This window comes from Thermobia domestica, chromosome 11 (assembly GCF_964235325.1).
Source record: "Thermobia domestica chromosome 11, izTheDome1.hap1.1, whole genome shotgun sequence".
Lineage (NCBI taxonomy): Eukaryota > Metazoa > Arthropoda > Insecta > Zygentoma > Lepismatidae > Thermobia > Thermobia domestica.
Window position 1 is genome coordinate 265718113 of NC_137464.1, and position 20574 is coordinate 265738686.

The following is a 20574-nucleotide window of genomic DNA, read 5'->3' on the forward strand; positions in this document are numbered from 1 at the left end:
CGAATAAACCACGCTTACATTTATTATATATAATTAATAAAATCTCATATTAGGACTTACTCTGCACGTCAAACTTTTAACATATGCGACTTTTTAAATTCTGATCTTCTTCTTCTGCTTTATTATTATTATTATTATTATTATTATTATTATTATTATTATTATTATTATTATTATTATTATTATTGCAATAGCTATATGAAGCAATTATCTCGGCAAACTTGGTTAATACACATCATTCAGCAACCAGTAGTTGTAGAAATCAGGCTTTTCCAACTGAAGTTGTTAGCTCAATCGGTAGAGCGCTGAGCCATGGATTCAAGGGTTGCGAGTTCGAATCTAGTCTAAGTCAAAAGATTTTTTTCCTTATATAATTCTTGAAATGGAAATGTTTCTCTCTTCACCTTTATCTCGTAAATCTGAATAGGGATCTTTGGATGTGAAAGAAAAAGTATACTAGAATATAAGAAAAGAGAGGTAAATTACATAATACCCTTTGCAATTTTTAACTATATTTTCACCTATCTAGGACGTTTCTAAAAAGTTCAGACTTCTAGACCTCCTTTTCGCTCTCTTATGTGACCTTTAACTAATTTCTACAGTTACTTAGTGAATCACATATACATATATTACAGATGTCGTATCTCTTTCTCTTCTCTCTACATCATGTCTGGAGATGAATGTTTTGACAATAGGTTACAAACACGATTTTAAAAAATAATACGATCTGCGATATCAGTGATACATATTGTGGTGTTTAACTTAACATATAAAACAATAAATAGAAAAACTGAGAATACGAATCTTTTCGTGCACTGATGCTTCAATAACAGTGAACTGATGCTTCAAATCTGTGTCTTTACTCCCTTCACCTATGTTAATTCCCTAGTCAAAATAAAAACTCTTCAAAATTAATCACAAATTCTTATACAACCATCCCTTCCTTGGAGTACTGCGCGGTCACATACCCGTCACTGCGATGTAAAGGCACTTATGGCGACGAGGATACAACATGTATCTAGATGCTGTGATGGTTGTCAACATCGTTCGTGGGTGCATACCTGTATTGATAAATAGTTTATTTGTGATCAAATGGACATTGAGTTTCCACCAATTGATATTGCAATAGACCTTAAAAGACTTCAACTGGAATTAAAATTATACGCTAAAGACAAACTAGTGCAAGAAGTTCAAAATACATTGTATCGACAATATCCAGATCTTCTATCTGGTATGGATGTATGTGGAGTGTAATAAAATGATCCCTTTCAATGATTTGTTTTTTTTTTTCATTTCAAGTTCAACCCCATATTCTGACGTGTACTATTGCATCATGATAAATAGTGTTGCCAGAGACTTTTGTTCTAAACAGTTCCGGTTCTTTACTAATGAGTGCACAAACTTTTAAAAATGTCAAACCAAACTCTGAAACAAAATTTTTGAAACGAAAAAATTTGGAAAAGAAAAAATTTGGAAACGAAAAATTCAAACAAAATTTTGAAACGAAAACATTTTCAAACAAAATTTTGAAAAAAATTCGAAACAAAAGAAATTGAAACAAAAAAATTTGGAAACGAAAAATTTCAAAACAAAAATTTCGAACAAAAAGTTTTAAACAAAAAATTTTCAAACAAAATTTTGCAACAAAAAAATAAAAATTTTCAAACGAAAAAATATTCAAACAAAAAATTTTGAAACATAAATTTCAAACAAAATTCTGAAACAAAAAAATTCAAACAAATTTGAAACAAGAGTTTTCAAACAAAAAATTTTCAAACTAAAAAATTTTACGTTTCACGGTTAACCGTCAAACTTTATCCGGTTTTTAACTATTCGATTAACAAATAAACGGTTTTGATCATATTTATCATTGAGTGCAAAATGTTGATCGAAACCAAGATTTTTAAATGTTAAACAAAACTTAAAACTGAATGCAGCAAAGATTTGAAAATCAGCAACCAATCAGATTGCACGAAAGATAGTGATCAACCAATCAAATTGCATCAACAATAACTTTGCCAGTGTTGTAGCATGTATTCCCTTAAGACTATGAGTCATAAGATTCAATAAGGTTAGCTATGTATTCCTGTACACTACCTCATCAAGGTCAATCACGTGGTACAACGTCTTGCTTACGTTTATATTTGGCGGGAATAATCAAAACCAATGACTCAATTTTATTTGACAAATCTCAAATTATCCTACAAAGTTTAAATGTACCAATGTCCTGGACTCCTAATCCCATCATAGATCAATAACTGATCACGTGATCATACTAATATTTCACAATGATTTACCCAATGAATGAGATACTATCCAATTTTAAGAACAATTACCAATTATTGATATGACAATAAGAAATGTACCCCTCCCAAAATTTAAGATTGGAACACAAATACACCTGTGTCTTATGAAAAAGTAATAAATCCTGTAGTTATTCAATAATAAAGCCGGTCAATAACCTTTAAATTTTGAATATTTGGCCATAAGAGGAACACCAACATCTACAATGGGTCCTAGAAAACGTTTACCAAATTATGTTATTTTATAATTCCCAAATTTAAAAGAGAACATAAACATATAGAGGTAATAAACCATATAACGTGCTAAATACTTATCAAAGGGGTCAATAACCTCCGAAATTTGATTTTTGGTAGTTCTTTACCCATGAAAGGGAACGATGTGGACCATCCAAATTTATAGTGGTACATATTGAAGACCTGTACGAAGATACCAAATGCTTATATTAAACAATTTCTAAAACTGAGTGGATAAGCCAAGATACCCCTCCCAAATTTTAAAGGGTGCATCAATGTACTCATGTCTTATGATATGAAATGAACCTATATACATGACCATATAACCATATAGGGTAATAAGACCGCATGAACGGGATAAATTGGGCCAAAAACCAAACACGTGATACAACATATTGCTTATGTTTATATTTTGGCATTTTTTTTACTCATGAAAGGGAACAAGGTGGACCACCGAAATTTATCATGATACATATTGAGGTCATGTACTATGATAGCGAATGCTTAAATTGAAAAATTTCCAAAATTTAAGGGATTGGCTATGGTACACCTCCCAAAAATTTAAAGGGGTGCATCAATGTACCTATGTCTTATGATAGAAAATGGACCCTATACAAGACCATATAATCATATTAGGTAATAGAACCTCATCCAAGGGAATAAATTAGGTCAAAAACGAAACACGTAGTTGTACTAAAATTTGGAAATTTCGTACCCATGAAAGGGAACGAGATAGACCACCCAAATTTATAGTAATATATATATATATATTAGGGTCTTATACTATTATACCAAATGTTTAAATTGGGCAATTTCCAGAATTAAAGAGGTGGGCCAAGGAACCCCTCCCAAATTTTTAAAGGGTGCATCAATATACCCACGTCTTATAATAGGGAATGGACCAATATACATAACCATATAATCATATAAGGTAATAGGACATCATCCAAGGGGATAAATTGAGCCAAAACAAACACGTGGTTGTACTAAAATTTGGCAATTTCGTACCCCTAAAAGGGAACGAGGTGAACCACCCAAATTTATCATAATACATGTTAGGGTCCAGTACTATAATACCAAATATATAAAATGAGCAATTTCTAAAATTTAAGGGGTGGGCCAAGGTACCCCTCACAAATTTTAAAGGGGGTGCACAAATGTACCTGTCTTATGATAGGGAATAGACCCCTATACATAACCATATAACCATATAAGGTAATAGAACCTCTTCCAAGAGGATAAATTGGGCCAAAAGACCAAACACGTGGTACAACGTATTGCTTACGTTTATATTTTGGCAATTTTGTACCCCTAAAAGGGAACGAGGTGGACCACCCAAATTTATCATAATACATGTTAGGGTCCAGTACTATAATACCAAATATATAAAATGAGCAATTTCTAAAATTTAAGGGGTGGGCCAAGGTACCCCTCACAAATTTTAAAAGGGGTGCACAAATATACCCATACCTTATGAAAGGTAATGGACCCCTATACATGACCATATAACTATATAGGATAATAACACCTCATCAAAGGGGATAAAATCGACCAAAAACCAAACACGTGGTATAACGTATTGCTTACGTTTATATTTTGGCAATTTTGTACCCTAGAAGTGAACGAGGTGGACCATCCAAATTTATCATGATACATATTAGGGTCCTGTACTATAATACCCAATGTTTAAATTGGTCAATTTCCAAAATTTAAGGGGTGGGCCAAGGTACCCCTCCCAAATTTTTCAAGGGGTGCATTAATATACCCATACGTTATGAAAGGTAATGGACCCCTGTATACGCCCATATAACCATATAGGGTAATAACACCTCATCAAAGGGGATAAATTAGGTCAAAAAACCCCGAAATTTGAATTTTTGGCAATTTTTTACCCATGAAAGGGAACGACATAGACACCCAATACTGATAGAGGTACATACTGTGGTCCTAGGCTACCATATCAAATTTTTAGATTTGGCAATTTCCAAAATTTAAGGGGGTGGTCCTATGTACCCCTGCCAAAATTTAGGGGGTGGGCCAAGGCACCCCTGACAAAATTTAGAGGGGGTGGTCCTAGTTACCCCGAGGTCATTGACCCCGGGCCAAGGTCATTGACCTTTGACCCCGGTCATAAAAGAGAGTGAGGATGAGTCATTCGGGCGAACGGGGACCACTACTACTGCTATCTCTGAATACCAACATGGCTTTCTTACACAAAAATCAACAGTAACGAACTTGACGTTGATAACAAACTTTATCTCCACTACCCTTGACAATGGCAAACAAGTATGATAGTAATGCCGGTCCTAGGTTCGATACTTAATCGTTCCTGTTCGGGAAAGCCATTTATGATGGAGTTTGTTTACGTAACGAAAGCCAGATATAATAATAATATTGGGATTCGAACCTTGGATCTCTCTTGAAGTCTTCCTTAACATCATTCATTTGTCAAAGACTGATAGATCCAATAAGGAATTGGTAAGTAAACAAATATTCTCACTCCTACGGTCCTAGGACTCGAGCGTAGCACTAACTAGAGACATTTGCCGTTTACCCACCGTCGCTGATGCGTCAGCTTCAAGGTATACCAATTAATACCTGTAAAAGAATACAAGTGGGGCAGCAATGCATGATTTACGCCAGATGAGTAGTGGGAGACGAAAGTAAATGTTTGAACTTCTCTATTGATAGGTACCTTACCTTCTGATAAACACTTTATGCTGCATACACTTTAACTTATACACATTGAAGCGCTAGAAGAAAATATGACTTATTAAACACACTTGGTTAGCACTATCATCATTTCATGAATAATAACAAGAATTTTAAAGTAGCACTATATTATCACTCATTTTCACTGTATTGATTACATATAAATCAAGAATAATAACATTTGCAAATTGTGGATAATATTTTACTCAATGATGTATTGGCCCAAAGAATTCGGAACGACACGAACCGCGCACGACAATTTCGGCAGACGTAACAACGAACATCCATACACGTTCATGAAGAGGATTTCGTTACATCACCACTTGACGATGATAACTCGATGGTTTCATTTCTGGAATACACGACGAATCAAAGGGGAGTTTTTTCATTGATATTGACTGTGATGGTGTTCCTTACATTATTGATATCACACTATCACCACTATTAATATACAAACTTGGTGCAGCACTATTTGAAAAGTATTCAATTCAATATATTAATTCTACATGAGAGCTAGTTCAATCCGTCCGTGTGGTTCTCCAGAAGTTGACGCTCTCTTTCGCCTCCTCGCGCGCCACACTGCTGCCAGGTCCCAGCGCAAGAATACACTGACAAAACTAAAATATAGTTCGTAAAGAACATTGAGTTTTTGCTTTGTTATATTGCTAATTATATATAATGAATGGTTCATAAGTTAATAAAAATCACATTACAACACTGATAGTTCCAATAAGTTGTGGAACTAATGATTATTGATAATTTTCACATTGTCACGTAAAATTCTGTCATCGTCATGAGAGTTCACTGCGTGGGCGTTTCTTTCGAGGGTAGCAAAAATTTTCTTCTTAATATGGGCTGACGGGAGGAAGCGAGACTGTCTGGAAAAGTGAGGTACCCTTTGGGTGAGAAATTCTTAAGCATTGTTCTTTTCCAACTGTTGATTAGTCGCAGTTCATTTCCAAGAATTGATGTGTGAATAATACGAGGGTTGGTTTAAAAATCCAAGCCAATCCATACTGTTACACAAGTAGATGTTGTATACACTGATTTTACGAAAGCGTTCGACAAAGTACATCATCAAACCCTACTAACTAAACTCGGACACCTTAATTTTTCTCAACATCTTGTAAAATTCTGTTTACCCTCTCTAACAAACCTAAGCAATTCGTCGTATACAAATCAAACAAATCATTCACATTATCGTCAAGCTCAGGCGTACCTCAGGGATCGAACTTGGGACCACTCCTATTTCTCATTTATATCAACGACCTGCCGGACTGTATAAGTAAATCACATAGGTTACTATTTGCTGATGATCTCAAAACCTATATGGAAGTTAACTCCGTTCAAGACTGTGAACTGTTGCAAGTGGATCTGCATCACATAAGCAGTTGGTGTAAAAATAATTATATTGAACTAAATGCTAACAAATGTAGTGTAATGTCATATACGAGAGGACAGTCCTGTATTTCATTTGAGTATGTGATTAAAATGAACAACCACTATTTAGGAAAGATGTAGTCAAGGACCTAGGCGTGTACTTTGATCCGAAACTAAAGTTCAGTGTCCATATTGAACATATTACCAACGAGGTATTTCGCAATCTAGACCTAGTCATAAGGTTAGGTAAAGAATTCGAAAATATCAATACTTTGAAATCATTATACTATGCGTGCATACGCTCAAAGCTTGAATATGCGTGTACAATTTGGGATCCTCAAACCAGTAAAGATAAGTTCATGCTCGAAAAAATTCAAGCTAAATTTCTGAGATTTTTAACATTTAAGGACATAGGTTTCTACCCAAGTAAATTTAGCTCCTCCACCCTGTCTAGAAACTATAACATGTTAACGTTGGAACAAAGAAGACTTGCAAATACTCTTTTATATTTATATAATATTTTGCATTCGAAAGTCGACTGTCCAGAAATTGTATCCAGCTTAAATATATCAGTTCCGTCGACTAAAGCACGGAACATGAATCATAATTTTTTAGTATCATTAAGTCACGCACTGACATAATGACTAACTCACCGATAGTAAGAATCAGTGCTGTCTACAATAACACAGTCAAATTATATCCGAAAATTGATGTATGTACAAACAACATCCAAACATTTAAGAGAAATGTTACAGATATAATGAAGCAATACACCAAATAAGTAAACAACAAATATTGGTAATCAACACATTATTGGGAATATACTTTTACTGTAGTAGGAATTATATATAGTCCGAACACTGTAATTGGGATCTATCCTGTTGTGTTCTATTTAATAAATAAAATTAAAAAAAATAAGTTTTATTCAATTTGGAGCTCTTGAAAGCAGTATTATTGCATAGTTAAAGCTCAATGATGCCATTTTCAAATTAACATTATGTTCCGCAAGAAATTTCGTGGACCCAACCGGCTCCCTAAAACTTTCCTGCGACCATCCCTGGCGTTAGTTCGTCATTGGGAGATACAGGCCTCTCGTCCAAAGTTGGTTTGCGTCAAGGCAAAATAAGTGTTTTGTGATAATCGGTTTGGGAAGGAATATAATAGTTAAGTTTATATTATTAATGCGTTTTTTTTTTATGTTAGGTAACTGATTTGACCCTACAATTTTTATACTAAAATATTCTTGTTCTCCAATCTGGAAGACGCTTAAGGAATTTAATTTTTGTGATGTAGCTCTCTTTAAAACTCATTAGCTTTTCGTCATTAATAAACTTTGAAATTTCCTCACATAGAAGTGGACAATTATATTTTTTGTGTGGCTGGACACTCGCTGTATGATGAAGGATTTAAGGAGTTTATTTTTACTGATTATGGAGACAAGAGCGCCGATTTCTGTGTAACTTTGGAGGGAGGGGGAAGCATTCATAAAAAAAAATACATATAACAAGAAAAATATATATTCATAAAAATACAGTGAGCTACATGAGCTTTCCGGGGGTCCGGGCCCCCTGGCCCCCATGATCGGCGCCCTTGTATGGAAATCATTCCATACCAGCCTTAGTAAAATTCGGTGTGCAGTAACTCATCGTAGAAAAAGCAAATAATAGAAAACAATAAGTATAACTGCTATGTAGATTACCACAAACTAGCAAATTTTGATTGGTTGGTTGAAAATCGTTATGGAATGAACCTCTACTTTGGTCAATAAGTTCGTGTTTAGAATTTTGGACCAGTAGTTTTTTATATCATATGACAATACTGTTTCCTGTTTCCGGTTCTCATTATATCATAGTAATCTATCAGGACCGGGAGAGATTTAGAAAAACAAGGTAAAAATGTGAATTATCAAGTTTGTCAAGTGTTGTTATCATGCTCTTAGTATAAAACGCGTTGTGGAATATGTGTTCTAATTTTGTTTTAGTGATATACGATAGCAAGAACTGACATTTCAGTCTATATTAGTCAGGAACTTGCCTACTGGCTTACCTGTTGTGAACTTTACTGTGAAACTGATATTGCGAGCTACGGTTTTCAACGTTCCAATCGTTAAAATACTCTGTGATGTATTATTAAAATTAAGTGTGTATAATAAATATAATTAAGTTATAGTAACATTCTTAGGAGGCTTAAAAGTAAACGAAAATGGCAACCGATCGAATGCGTCAATTATTTGAGGGGCAATTGTATAAATACACTAACGTTATGAAAGGATGGCAATATAGATGGTTTATTTTGGATCCTGAAAGAGGGATGCTAGATTATTACGTATCTGTGAATGAGAAAAAACAAACTCCCAGAGGGTCAGTACATTTAGCAAGTGCAGTCATTTCTCCCAGTGACGAAGACTCGAACACGTTTACAGTTAATTCTGCCACCGGAGAAGTGTACAAACTGCGAGCGTCCGACGCCCGTGAACGTCAAGAATGGGTTACTCGTTTGCGAGCTGTATCAGAAATGCATACCCAAGCTATTGCACAAAATAATCCTCCACTGCCGCCTCGTGAACATCATTCCGTACCCCCCTTGCACGGAATATCTCAGCAATATTTTACACTATCTGTCCTGGATGCGTTTAGTTCCGTCAGAGATTATTTTCATAGGGCAGACGTGAATTATCTCGCTTTAGCAAATGCGATAGAGGAGTTGCCATCATCGGGAAATGGGCTGAAAAATATTGATTCTAACCTATTAATGCTAAAAGCTACTTCTCAAGCTACGCTTACATGTTTGGGCCAATGTTTTGAAATTTTACAGCAACAACAAATCAGTACGGGGCCGTCAACACCTAGTACCGTTCCTGTTACTGGCGGTAACATTCCAGCTTCCGGCGCTCCCAAATCCCATGGTCAATTCTGCGAAGTGGGAGCAAGCTGCCCAGATTCTTACCCCAATAGGAATGACTATGGTGCTAATATGATGTCACCAACTAGAGAAAAGAAGGCGATTAAATTAAATCCTAATGATGAAGTTACAGATGAAGAGTCTGATACTGAGAAGGGGAACGAATTAGGTGCCGTCGAAGAGCACAAACCAATGATTCTACATTTGCTGTCTCAACTAAAATTAGGAATGGACTTGACAAAAGTGTCACTGCCGACCTTTATATTAGAACGGAGGTCTTTGTTAGAAATGTTTGCCGATTTCTTAGGACATCCAGATTATTTCTTAAACATTCCGGACAAGAGTACCCCCGAGGAAAGGATGTTGGCGGTTGTTGAATGGTATTTAACTTCATTTCATGTTGGAAGAAAAGGTTCGTTGGCCAAGAAACCATATAATCCAATTATTGGAGAAACATTCCATTGTTCGTGGAAAGTTCCTAACCCTACAAGTGAACCCACACTTATTCGCTACATAGCTGAGCAAGTATCTCACCATCCGCCAATTTCTGCATTTTACGTGGAGTGCCCAACGAAGAAATTGTGGTTGAATGGGTCCATTTGGACTAAATCAAAGTTTATGGGGATGTCAATAGGTGTTAATATGATCGGAGAAGTGAATCTCTTCGTTGGCAAATACGGCGAAAGGTATGACTTGACGTTACCATCTGCTTTTGCGAGATCAATTCTTTCCACACCATGGGTGGAACTTGGAGGGAAAGTGACCATCACGTGTTCTAAAACGGGGTATTCCTCGAATATCATTTTCCACACAAAACCCTTCTACGAGGGAAAGCTGCACAGAGTAACTGGCGAAGTGAAGAACGCTGAAGGAGTTAATGTTTGTAAAGTGCAAGGCGAGTGGAACAGCCATTTTGAATTCACATATGCTCGAGGTGACACCAAGTATGTTGAAGTGTCTAAATTGCCGTTGTTCAGGAAGCGCGTTCGTCGTTTGGAGGAGCAGACAGACTATGAGTCGCGGAAGCTGTGGCGCTCTGTGAGTCAAGCGTTGAAGGATGGTGACGTGTCCACTGCAGCCTATCACAAGAAGGTGTTGGAAGATCGCCAACGGGTGGAAGAGAAGGAGAGACGAGACAGCGAAAAGCCATTCCCCACCGTCTACTTCCGCCAAAAAGATGACTCGTGGGTTTACAATGAAATAATATTAAAATAGGTCACCGTTATATAATAGTATAAATTGTGTTTATATATAAAATCGTATTTACATAAGCATTCAGGCCTTTGGGATTTCTCTTTTAATATTATTATTGTTGTAAATTATTGTTTTGTATGCCAGAGTGGCAGCAAAGTGACAAATCACGATGTGTAAAAAAAATTCTGAACAATAATTTAAAAAATGGAGTAATACGAGAGTTGATCTGAATTGTAAATACTTGTAAAGCGAAATTGCAAATAGGTTAGATTGTCTTTTGTATATTTCTTGTTAGACAAATGTACATACAGATATTATATTACCAGTACCATTTGTATAAGGGGTGGGTAAAGGTCGGCGCTTTTTATGATAGTCACAAAAAGTAGAAGTGTCCATAAAAGCCAGTATATCAGATGAATTTGAAGTTCAAGCATTATAATGCATATTAAAAATATTTTAAGACATCACATAAAGAACCCCAGGAACAAAGCATCTTACATAGATGTAACGCTCTGACTTCACATTCACACTATACGAGGGATATTCAAAAAGTCCCCAGAACTTTATTATGGTTCTTTATTACCACAATGAAAAAAATCACTTTTACTTAATCGTCCTCAAAGTAGGCACCTTCGGAACATACATACTCCCTCCTTCAATTGCTGAAAACACCGACAAAAGTCCTCTTCCGAAATTCAGCCGTCGTGTTGACTTTCATGTCTTCTACGGTGGCGAAACGGGTATCGGTGCTGGTTTCCTTAAAGCACTGACACCGTAAACTGACTTTTTAAGGCTATGATAAATGAAGCAAATGTCCCCAATTTGCACATGAATTTGATGTTTGTGCATTGTTTGAAACGCGACAAACAATCCTCTGTTTAGCTACACTACTCGTAAACTGACTGTAATGACCTGTTTACACTTGTCATATTCATAACTAGGCACCCTAAGGATTGTACTGGATAAGATTCACTGTGATGACATCACAAATGCCAAAACTAAAACATTCCGGGAATTTTTTGACTGCTGCTCGTATACTGGCTTTTATGGTCTTTTTTAAATTCTTTTTATGACTGTTGTAGGTAGAAAAAGGCTCATCTTTACCCAACTTCTATTTGATTTCCAGTTGTACAGCAAGAGCAAAAGTTACGTTCATTTTCCAGGTTAATTTGAATAGTTGCAGCAGGATTTCAACCATTATTGATAATAAAATAGCCATATATATATATTATCTGAAAAAGCAAGCAGGCGTAAAAAAAAAAAAAAAAAAAAAAATTCTGTTGAAAGCAGCGTATGTTAAAAAGAAAGAGAGAGAGAGAAGGATTGGCTCCTTTGAGTGCATACACTGAAAATAGGGCTATCATCGTCAGACTTCAAATTTTGATTATTTTTGATGGGAAGTTAAGGTAGACGGAATCAAATCCCAAAACCAAAAAGTATAACTTACAGTATAATAATGTTCATTCTTACCTTGTGTGACATAGTTTAACTGTCATTGTCTTTATTTGTAATGTTTTGGGAAATAGTAAGATACCATGTATAGACACCAGAATACGAACGGAGATTCTGCTGATTCCGTAGTAAGAAGGTGTGGCTTTGCCTCAAATCAACACACCCTTTTTATTTTTACAGAGCAATATTCTAACTAAAATATCCTCTTAAGTACAGACCAAATTAGAAAAAAGTAGAATATTTTCGTTTTCTTTCTTTCTTGAGAAGATAGAACTTCTATTTTTGTGTGTGTATGTTATGAAAACAACAGTAATATTAAGATAACTAATTCAAAATATATTTTTATATTTGTTACAATACTTCATCATTACTTCAAAACTATTTATCCTTTTAATGTTTCGGAGCAAAGCAGCTAAGGCTTAGCCAATTCAGATTTTCCTTTACAAATATGTTTGTACACCCAGTGGGATTACGTTTTATATTTTATAATGTAGACTTTGCATACATTTTCTATTGTACGTAAAAATAAAGCAAGTTACACAATACATATATATTCTGAGGAGAACTTAGGTTCTAGTTGTAGTTTCAGAATTACAAATGATTTATACAGTTGATATATATAGTGTTTGATATGCGGGCGAACGAGAATTATTTCGTTTTACATCACATGATACCTGTCTAATCACACAAGAATTTTCATAAATATTGAATTTCATCGTATAGAGAGCCATATGCAGAGATCTAGAATTTAAACATTAAAAACTAAAATAATTGCTAAAATCGAAAAAAAAAAAAAAAAAATCATACTGTTAAATTACAATATTTTTGTTACAGACATGTTTTATAATAAATGCAGATAAAGACGAAAAGGCATTACTGTTTATATAGGAAGGAATTCCTGTGTTTCGCCTTTTATAAATCTTGTACTTTCTGATGTAGAGTTTTTGTATCTAAACATCCTGACAAATGTGCATTTATTTGTGATGTTAAATTCTGAGAAATTGTTAACAATTCCCTGCATGGATTTTGAGTATGAAATGTTGATTGTTAAGTTAGACACGTGTCCTTGGAATTCTGTGTAAATGCATTTGAATGAAATATTTTGTGCTCAGTTAAAAATACGTAATGGAATATATGTAATATTGTCAGCAATATTTTTGTTCCACTTTTTATTACAACCAGTGCTCGAAAAATTTTCCTCTGAGTTAGGCGCCAGGTCTGAAAACCAATCACCGTATACATACGTGATAAATAATTTACGTAAATATTTGGCCTTAAATTAGCTAGGTGCCAAACTCATATTTTCAGGCGACATGGCGACCAGTATTTTTCGAGCTCTGTTTACAGCTATACTTTTTTAATGTTATTGTTAACTTATGTAAAGTTTGCTGTTAGATAAGCATACAATGCATATCTTTTATGATATGAAATCCATAATTATTCATTACGTCAATTTTGTTAATTATGATTATGTCTACATTATCGGACGGCAATTGCGTTTTTAGTACTTCTGGGAGAAACCATTCTGTTTTTGCATATTTATTGGCGATTGGTTGCTCCCTAAAAGGTTAATAAATTAAATATTCTGGCTGGCTTGACTTGTGTTTCATCCTATAGACAAGGACAGAAGATTTCCCATAGTGGTTTTGGTTTCTACGTCTGATAAGTGACCATTATTGTTTGAGGACTCTTCCAAAAAAGGTATTTGTAAAGCGTTTTCTTGTCAGTTACAGCTGGGGGTACCCTAATTTCGAAACCCGCTATGTCCATGTCGTTGAAAAGGATGATGGTATAATGACAGTACTAGAGCTTATCTCGTAACGTTAGCTAAAATATAAGAAAATAACAAAATGATAGGGCCCAATTCCAAAATTTCGCTATTTCCACATTGAATTTTCAAAATTGAACAGTGTCTAAAATCAAAGTTTGCAGTAACAGCTAAATATTGGAACCTCCTTTGATATATTTAATTATCAGTTGAGTTTAGTTATAACACTTGTTGTTTTATATACAAGTTGTAGAGGAATTAGCGGGTTTTGAAATTAGGGCCCTAATTCAATAGTATGGCATTAGTTTTTAATTATAGTTGCTTATACAGGGTTTCCACAGACCTGGAAAATCAGGGAGTTTTATTTTGTCAGAAATTACGGAAAAGTTCTTTAATGCTAGAGAAATAAAGTAATTATTTTCGATAAAGAAGGCAACTTTGAAGTAATAAGGTTGGGATGTGGAGACATGCAACACAATAATATGGAATAACGTTTTATTTCATAAATGCGTGATTTTTCATTGGAATCCTTGTAATAACTCTTAAATTAGGTAATGTTCTTTTCTAAGGATTTGAGGAGTTTCAAGGCTGCACGAAAATCGTACTGCATTAGATCTTATTCAATTCAATCCAGTTGTCAATCTGGGGAAAATAGAAGATCTAAACTAACGTAGATCTCAATATAAGAAGATATAATATTCCGCCACAAGCCTACAGCCGTCACATAGTACATGCATTATAAATCTGCTCATTCTGCAAGTACCAAAGCAAATATTTGGAAGAATTTCTTTTTACGTGCCATTCAACTTATCTCTCTGGAAAATAGACTTACAGTTTGAGATTTACCATTTATTGAAGTTAGGTGGTATGAACGGATAACCAGTCTCATTAGTGTAACCAGACTAGAAGGGATTTACGTTTCGATAGACCTGAAGCTGACACGAATGACATAAAATGGATGGGATTGCTTATTTTTTCCGGATTGACAACTGCATTGAATAAGGTTTGTTCACAATACAATTTCCATACAGCCCCTCCCCCCCCCAAAAAAAAAAAACTGAGAAATAAATATCAGCCAATTTAAGAGTTACTACAAGGATCCGAATGAAAAATCGGCCATTTATGAAATAAAATGCAGTTGCTGTAAGAGTTACATAGGCAAAAGCAAACAAAATTGTTAAGATCCTTGTCAAGGAGCATATTAGGAATTCAAAAGCGGTGTCAGGTCCTTCGATACATTCAAAAAAAGCTCAACACAGAGTAGAAGATTTGAACATTTTATTGGAAGCCAGAAATGAGTTAAAGAGACTCATATTCACTTAAAAGTAAAAAGGAATTCAAAATTAAATTTAGACAAGGGATAGTTAAGTGATTAATGACCAGCAGTAATTACAAAATTCGCACAGTATTGGCATAACAAAAATACGTACCAACACAAGCTGGTAACCTTCCACTAAAGAACAGAAAACCGTGTAAATCGACGCCGTAATATTCTAACTTCCATCACTATCATCTGACATTGAATTTGACAATGTCAGGTAGTTCGTTGATTTTTCCAAGTAGCACCGGTCTTCTCTTGGAAAATCGGTTCCATTTATTATTTTTCCCCTGATATCTTTATTTTTCTTCTTCCTGTTATTCTTCATGATCAAATGAAATGAAATGAAATCTTTAAGTTGTACCTCCCACGATTATGCCGGCCAGGCTAAAGGAGATTGTGATGTGATGAGGAATGAAATGGTAGAATTAAGAAAGTGGAAGGAAACGGGAGAAACCCGAGTAAACTCACGCACACGGTGTTTGTCCACCACAAAGTTCACTTGGCGTAAGCGGGAATCAAACCCCGGACTCCACAAACCAGATGTGAACGCTCTACCACTGAGCCACTGCGGCCTCCTTCATGATCAAGACTGCAGGGGAGAATGGACATCTTGTAAGTGCAAGAAATATTCAGGAATTACACAAATATGTAAGTAGAATAATAGAATTCCTGAGCGTGGCCTTAAATTGTCTGAACTTGTATTGTAATTTAATAATGTACTTATATAGTTTGTGTGTGTTCTCTCGCCTTCTTCAATAACTTCTCAAAATTGCTGAACTGGACCCATTGTTAGATTCATCCTCCCAGTGCAGGAATTGTGCAACATTAATCCTCAGAAATATTTGGAAACTTTTTTTTTTTTTTTAATTTAAAACGCGTGTGTTGTACTGTTAATAAAAATTATTGTTAATTTTGTTTTTAAATCTTCCTGTGAATGAAGAATAAACGAAATTGCAGAAAACCTTTGATCACTTACTACACTTCAACCAAATAACTTGAAATAAAGTAGGATTTATAAAGTAAGATTAACACTTAAGATTGTGTATCTTTCTGTAGGAAAATTTAAGAATAAAATTTAGCAATAATCATTATTAAAAGTACAAGACACGAGTTTCCAATAGAGTTGGTACGTTGGTTATCAAACGCATCTTTGGCGTGCGAAACTTGCGTTCGATTCCCATGGGAGCTCATGTTCGGATCCCACGTTAAGCTGTGGTTTCACGTTTTTATATCCTCGCAGCTGAAAGAGAGGCTAAACTCTAATAAACCAATGAGTTTCCAATAAGAAAATAGATGTTTTCTAAGATTTCAAAGGATTAGTGTTGCATAATTCCTCTAGAATAGTTTCGTAAGAAGGAATTTTAACAACGGGTCCAGTTTAGTAATTTTAAGAAGTTACTGAAGAAGATGGCGGAACACTGAAACTGTGTAAGTCCATCATCTAACTTGAGATCCAACAGGGTTTCCACATTCTGGAAAATCGCGGAATGTCAGGAAAATGAAAACATGTCAGGGTATTCATGCATTTTGCGTAAAATGTCATGGAAAATGGGGGAACGTAAATGCGTTAGTGTAACATTTTTTTTTTCTTTCTTCAACCTAACATAGTTTCCTCTCTATCAGTTGTACAGGTTGACATATAAAGAGACCACAATGTTACAGCATTCCCATGTTGACAGTGACACAGTGTTTCTATTTCGTGCTGAGAGAGTGGAGTACTGTGTGTAAGTGTGTGAGACAGAGAGGGGTATAATTGATCATATAAAAGCAGAAATCGAAGTATGACTTGTGATCTACGTGGACGTCGGTTTTAAGACAGAAAAATACTGAAAGAACTGAAAGTATCAAATAAAGACAAACTAGCTTCCAGGCTTGATTATCGAAACTCTTTCCTGGGCACAATCAAGATGATTGTGGAAAGGAGCCCTCTCAAGTACAAACTCATACATGCTCTGTCAGCTTTGGACCCCAGGCTACAGAAGAACAATCCAGAACTTGCTCAGACTAGGATGAAGTGCATTCTGCAAACTCTGCATGAGCATAACAGAATATCTGATTCTGTAGCTGAGAAAGCAAAGTATCAATTCATGTCTTTCTGTACTGAAATCCAGGGGTCTCGACTTCAGAGAATACAAAGAGAAGATGGGCAGCATCTGGTTAGATGGCTTCTTCGTAAAGGTAATGTCCAAGAAACAAGAATATTCTGATTTGTGGAATGTTGTAAAAATGTTTTTCATCCCACGGCAATGTCTCAGTGGAGGGCGGGTTCTTAGTCAATAAGACACTTATTGTAGAAAACCAAATCGAAGATTCTCTGGTAGCACAGAAGTGAGTGCATGATGCAATTATGAACTAGGAAGGTTTAGAATCTGTTCCTGTTGATAGAAGAATGCTTCTCTCAGTTCGTTCATCTCAGAGACACTGTAATGAATACCTTAAACAGAAACGAATCAAAAGTGAAGAGGAAAGTAAAATTAAATGTGAAAAAGAAAACTAAGTGGTGAAGTTAAGTAATTAGAAACAAAGAAGAAATAAATGAAATTATGTTACAGACAACAACAGGACACTCTCGTAGAACAAATTCAAGAACTGAAAGCAAAACCAAATTCTGTTGAAAAAAAAATGTAAATGTGAGGATTAACATATCTCAGAGCTGGCAATATTAGACTGATAAAGGGCCACGGTGGCTCAGTGGTAGTGTTCACCTCTGGTTCATGGGGTCCTTGGTTTTGGTCCGAGCTCGTGCCAGGTGAACTTTGTGGTGGAAAAACACCGTGTGCGTGGGTTTTCTCGGGGTTCTCCTGTTTCCTCCCACTTCCTTCATTTAACCATTTCATTCATTTCTCATCATCACCGTCTCCTTTAGCCTAGATAGCATAACCGTGGAACGTAAAACTTAAAGATTTCATGTCATTTCATTTTAGGATTGACAGTAATAGGTCTGCGGGAGAGTTATCGATATATTCTTAACTGCATGTTATATTACTTTTCATTGTTTTTTCAAGCAAAAAAAAAAAAGTGTAATTTGTAATGTCAAGGTATGTGGTACTGTATCGTACATATATTATTATATACTTACATGATAAATTTTGTGTAAATAACAATTACTCATATTGAACATAACAAATATGTAAATGGTAATTAAAGGAGTATGTCGGACAGGCATGGGGAAAGATAAGGCCGTTAAAAAAGTGTATGATAGAACTTACCCATATCTTCCCATTTATATTCAAGAATTTGTGTCAGGAAAATCGATCTTAACTATTTTGTGGGAACCCTGTCCAAGATAAATAAGTTATACTTAATTTATCTAATGTATAGTATATAGAATGTATCAGCAAACGTAGGTTAAGATGTTTAGTAATCACCAACATTTTAAAGAGTTATTGTTGATTTTTATGTTTTCTGTAAACAAAAGACAGTCAAATAACATGTAAAAATATTTGTGAAGCTTTTTATTAGTATCTGACTTTCGAAACGAGAGGATTGGTTGCCAAAATCATGCTAGAAATGTAATAATCCAAAGTGGTGACAAACTTGGAAAACCGGGAAATGTCAGAAAATTCTGCCAAGAGTCAGGGAATTTCGATTTGCTAAAAATTAAATTTTGAAAATTTTAAGACGATATTAGATGATATCAAGTACTTTGTCTTTTATTTGGCAAATTCACACTTAGAAACATTATTATTATTATTATTTTCACCAACAATGTGTAATAAGTAAACTTATGTTCTGCAGCTATATGCATCATCTTTTGATTTTCGCTTTGCAATAAAATATCATAATCGTGAAGCTCCACATAATGCAGTTGAATCAACGATGGAATGGTAGCTTCATTTTAGACGCATTCGTAATTCCAAACTTTTTGCTTTTTCGTTCCCAATATTTTCGATTTTATTGGAGTTTCCTGGCCTGCATTGAAAGGAGGTAGCTTATGACACAAATGAAAAGACCTTGAATTTGAACTTAAGTATGCATTGGGTCAGTACTCAAGATCGAAAGTGAAGACGTGTTGCAGTTATGGTGTTCGTTGTATCCGATGTTCCTGTGCAGATAAGAAGCGTATCAGTTTCCAAGTATTCCAAAACCACGTTCAACCTTTCCTGGCCGTTAAATAATTTTTTATCGTGAATTCGAGAAGTACTAGGCGACAGATTTTCTGCTTATCTGAATAACATAAATCACATGAAAGATAGAAAACATACGGAAGTGGCCGTTTCCATCTCAGCATAAGGAAAAGTTGAGGAGCTAATACTTTTGTGAATCAAGAAGATGAGTCAATTGGGCATGATGGCCCAGTGGTATGGCGTTCAATTCTGTTAAGGGGGGTTCCTGGTTCGATCCCAGCTCGCGCCAAGTGGGCTTTGTGGTGGACAAACTCTGTGTTTATGGGTTTTCTCGTAGTTCTCCCGTTTCCTCCCACTTTATTCATTATTCATTCCATCACTGCATTCATTTCTCATCTGCACCGTCTCCTTTAGCCTAGCCGGCATAACCATGGAATGTAAAACTTTTTTCTTTTTTCCAAGATAAGTCAATACCTTCTGATTGGAATGAACCTGTTTGTACCTCATCTGTAAAGAACTTAATGGCTTCTGGTAATCTTGAATGCTCAAGTGGATATGATTTCTGGACGTAACAAAGTAGTTTACGGGGACTGTTAGTAAAAGACAGCATTATAAAAACAGAATAATTGTGGTGTATTCAAAGTTTAATGGCATACATCAATGCACACTGCTTCAAAAAAATGTCGAAGTATTCAAATTTGTGCTCCGAGACAGGGAAGCTGCCGGGAAAATGCAGCTTGAATGTGACAAAATAGCATACACTTTAGTTTATGGGTTATTACTATAGTTTTGAAGTGAGCTAATTCAGTTATCCAAGGAGTAATTACTATGTTGTGTGTTTTGATAAAACTCAAATTTCTCAAAAGAAGCAGATATACTTAAATATGCGATTCTGGACCATTGTGAACGCGTCATTTGATATTAGCGTTTTTAGGGCACTCTATAGCATCCAATCAGTTTCACCTTTGAACTTAAAGATCATTCAAATTTCAGTGAATGGTCTCAATGTAAGCTTTACATGCCTACAAACCTTTAAGTCAGATATCAAGACGTCCCCTAGTTACAAGTGTAATACTTGATACAGAAAGCTGTGGGTTACATACTTTTCATGGAGCATTTAAGGCTGCAATTGAGGTAACAGACTGGAGAATCGTTGAACTTGAAGGGCTCTGCATAACATTTAAGGATGTTTCAGCACGTCATTCCGAATACACTCACCATAGACGGTCAGAAAATTTTTCA

At 35.3% G+C, this 20574-nt stretch overlaps 2 protein-coding genes across 3 annotated transcripts in view; both read left to right on the top strand.

Moving 5' to 3' along the window:
• Positions 1-8400: 8400 nt before the first annotated feature.
• Nubp2 (NUBP iron-sulfur cluster assembly factor 2) overlaps positions 8401-20574 on the top strand; it is a 54047-nt gene continuing 41873 nt past the window's right edge. The window contains exon 1 of one of the 2 annotated variants that reach the window (XM_081732283.1): positions 8401-8518. The gene's annotated coding sequence lies outside the window, so the exon portion shown is untranslated. Of the gene's footprint in view, positions 8519-13436; positions 13878-20574 lie in introns of those variants that run through there. The other variant, XM_081732284.1, reaches the window with a different exon arrangement.
• Positions 8445-13330, top strand: LOC145665042 (oxysterol-binding protein-related protein 11-like). Its single transcript, XM_081732282.1, has one exon. The coding sequence runs from the start codon at positions 8832-8834 to the stop codon at positions 10743-10745; it is 1914 nt and encodes a 637-aa protein (XP_081588408.1). The 5' UTR covers positions 8445-8831; the 3' UTR covers positions 10746-13330.

What these genes read in the sequence shown, in the direction of transcription:
- LOC145665042 (XM_081732282.1), top strand. Translation starts at nt 8,832, where the DNA reads ATGGCAACCGATCGAATGCGTCAATTATTTGAGGGGCAATTGTATAAA.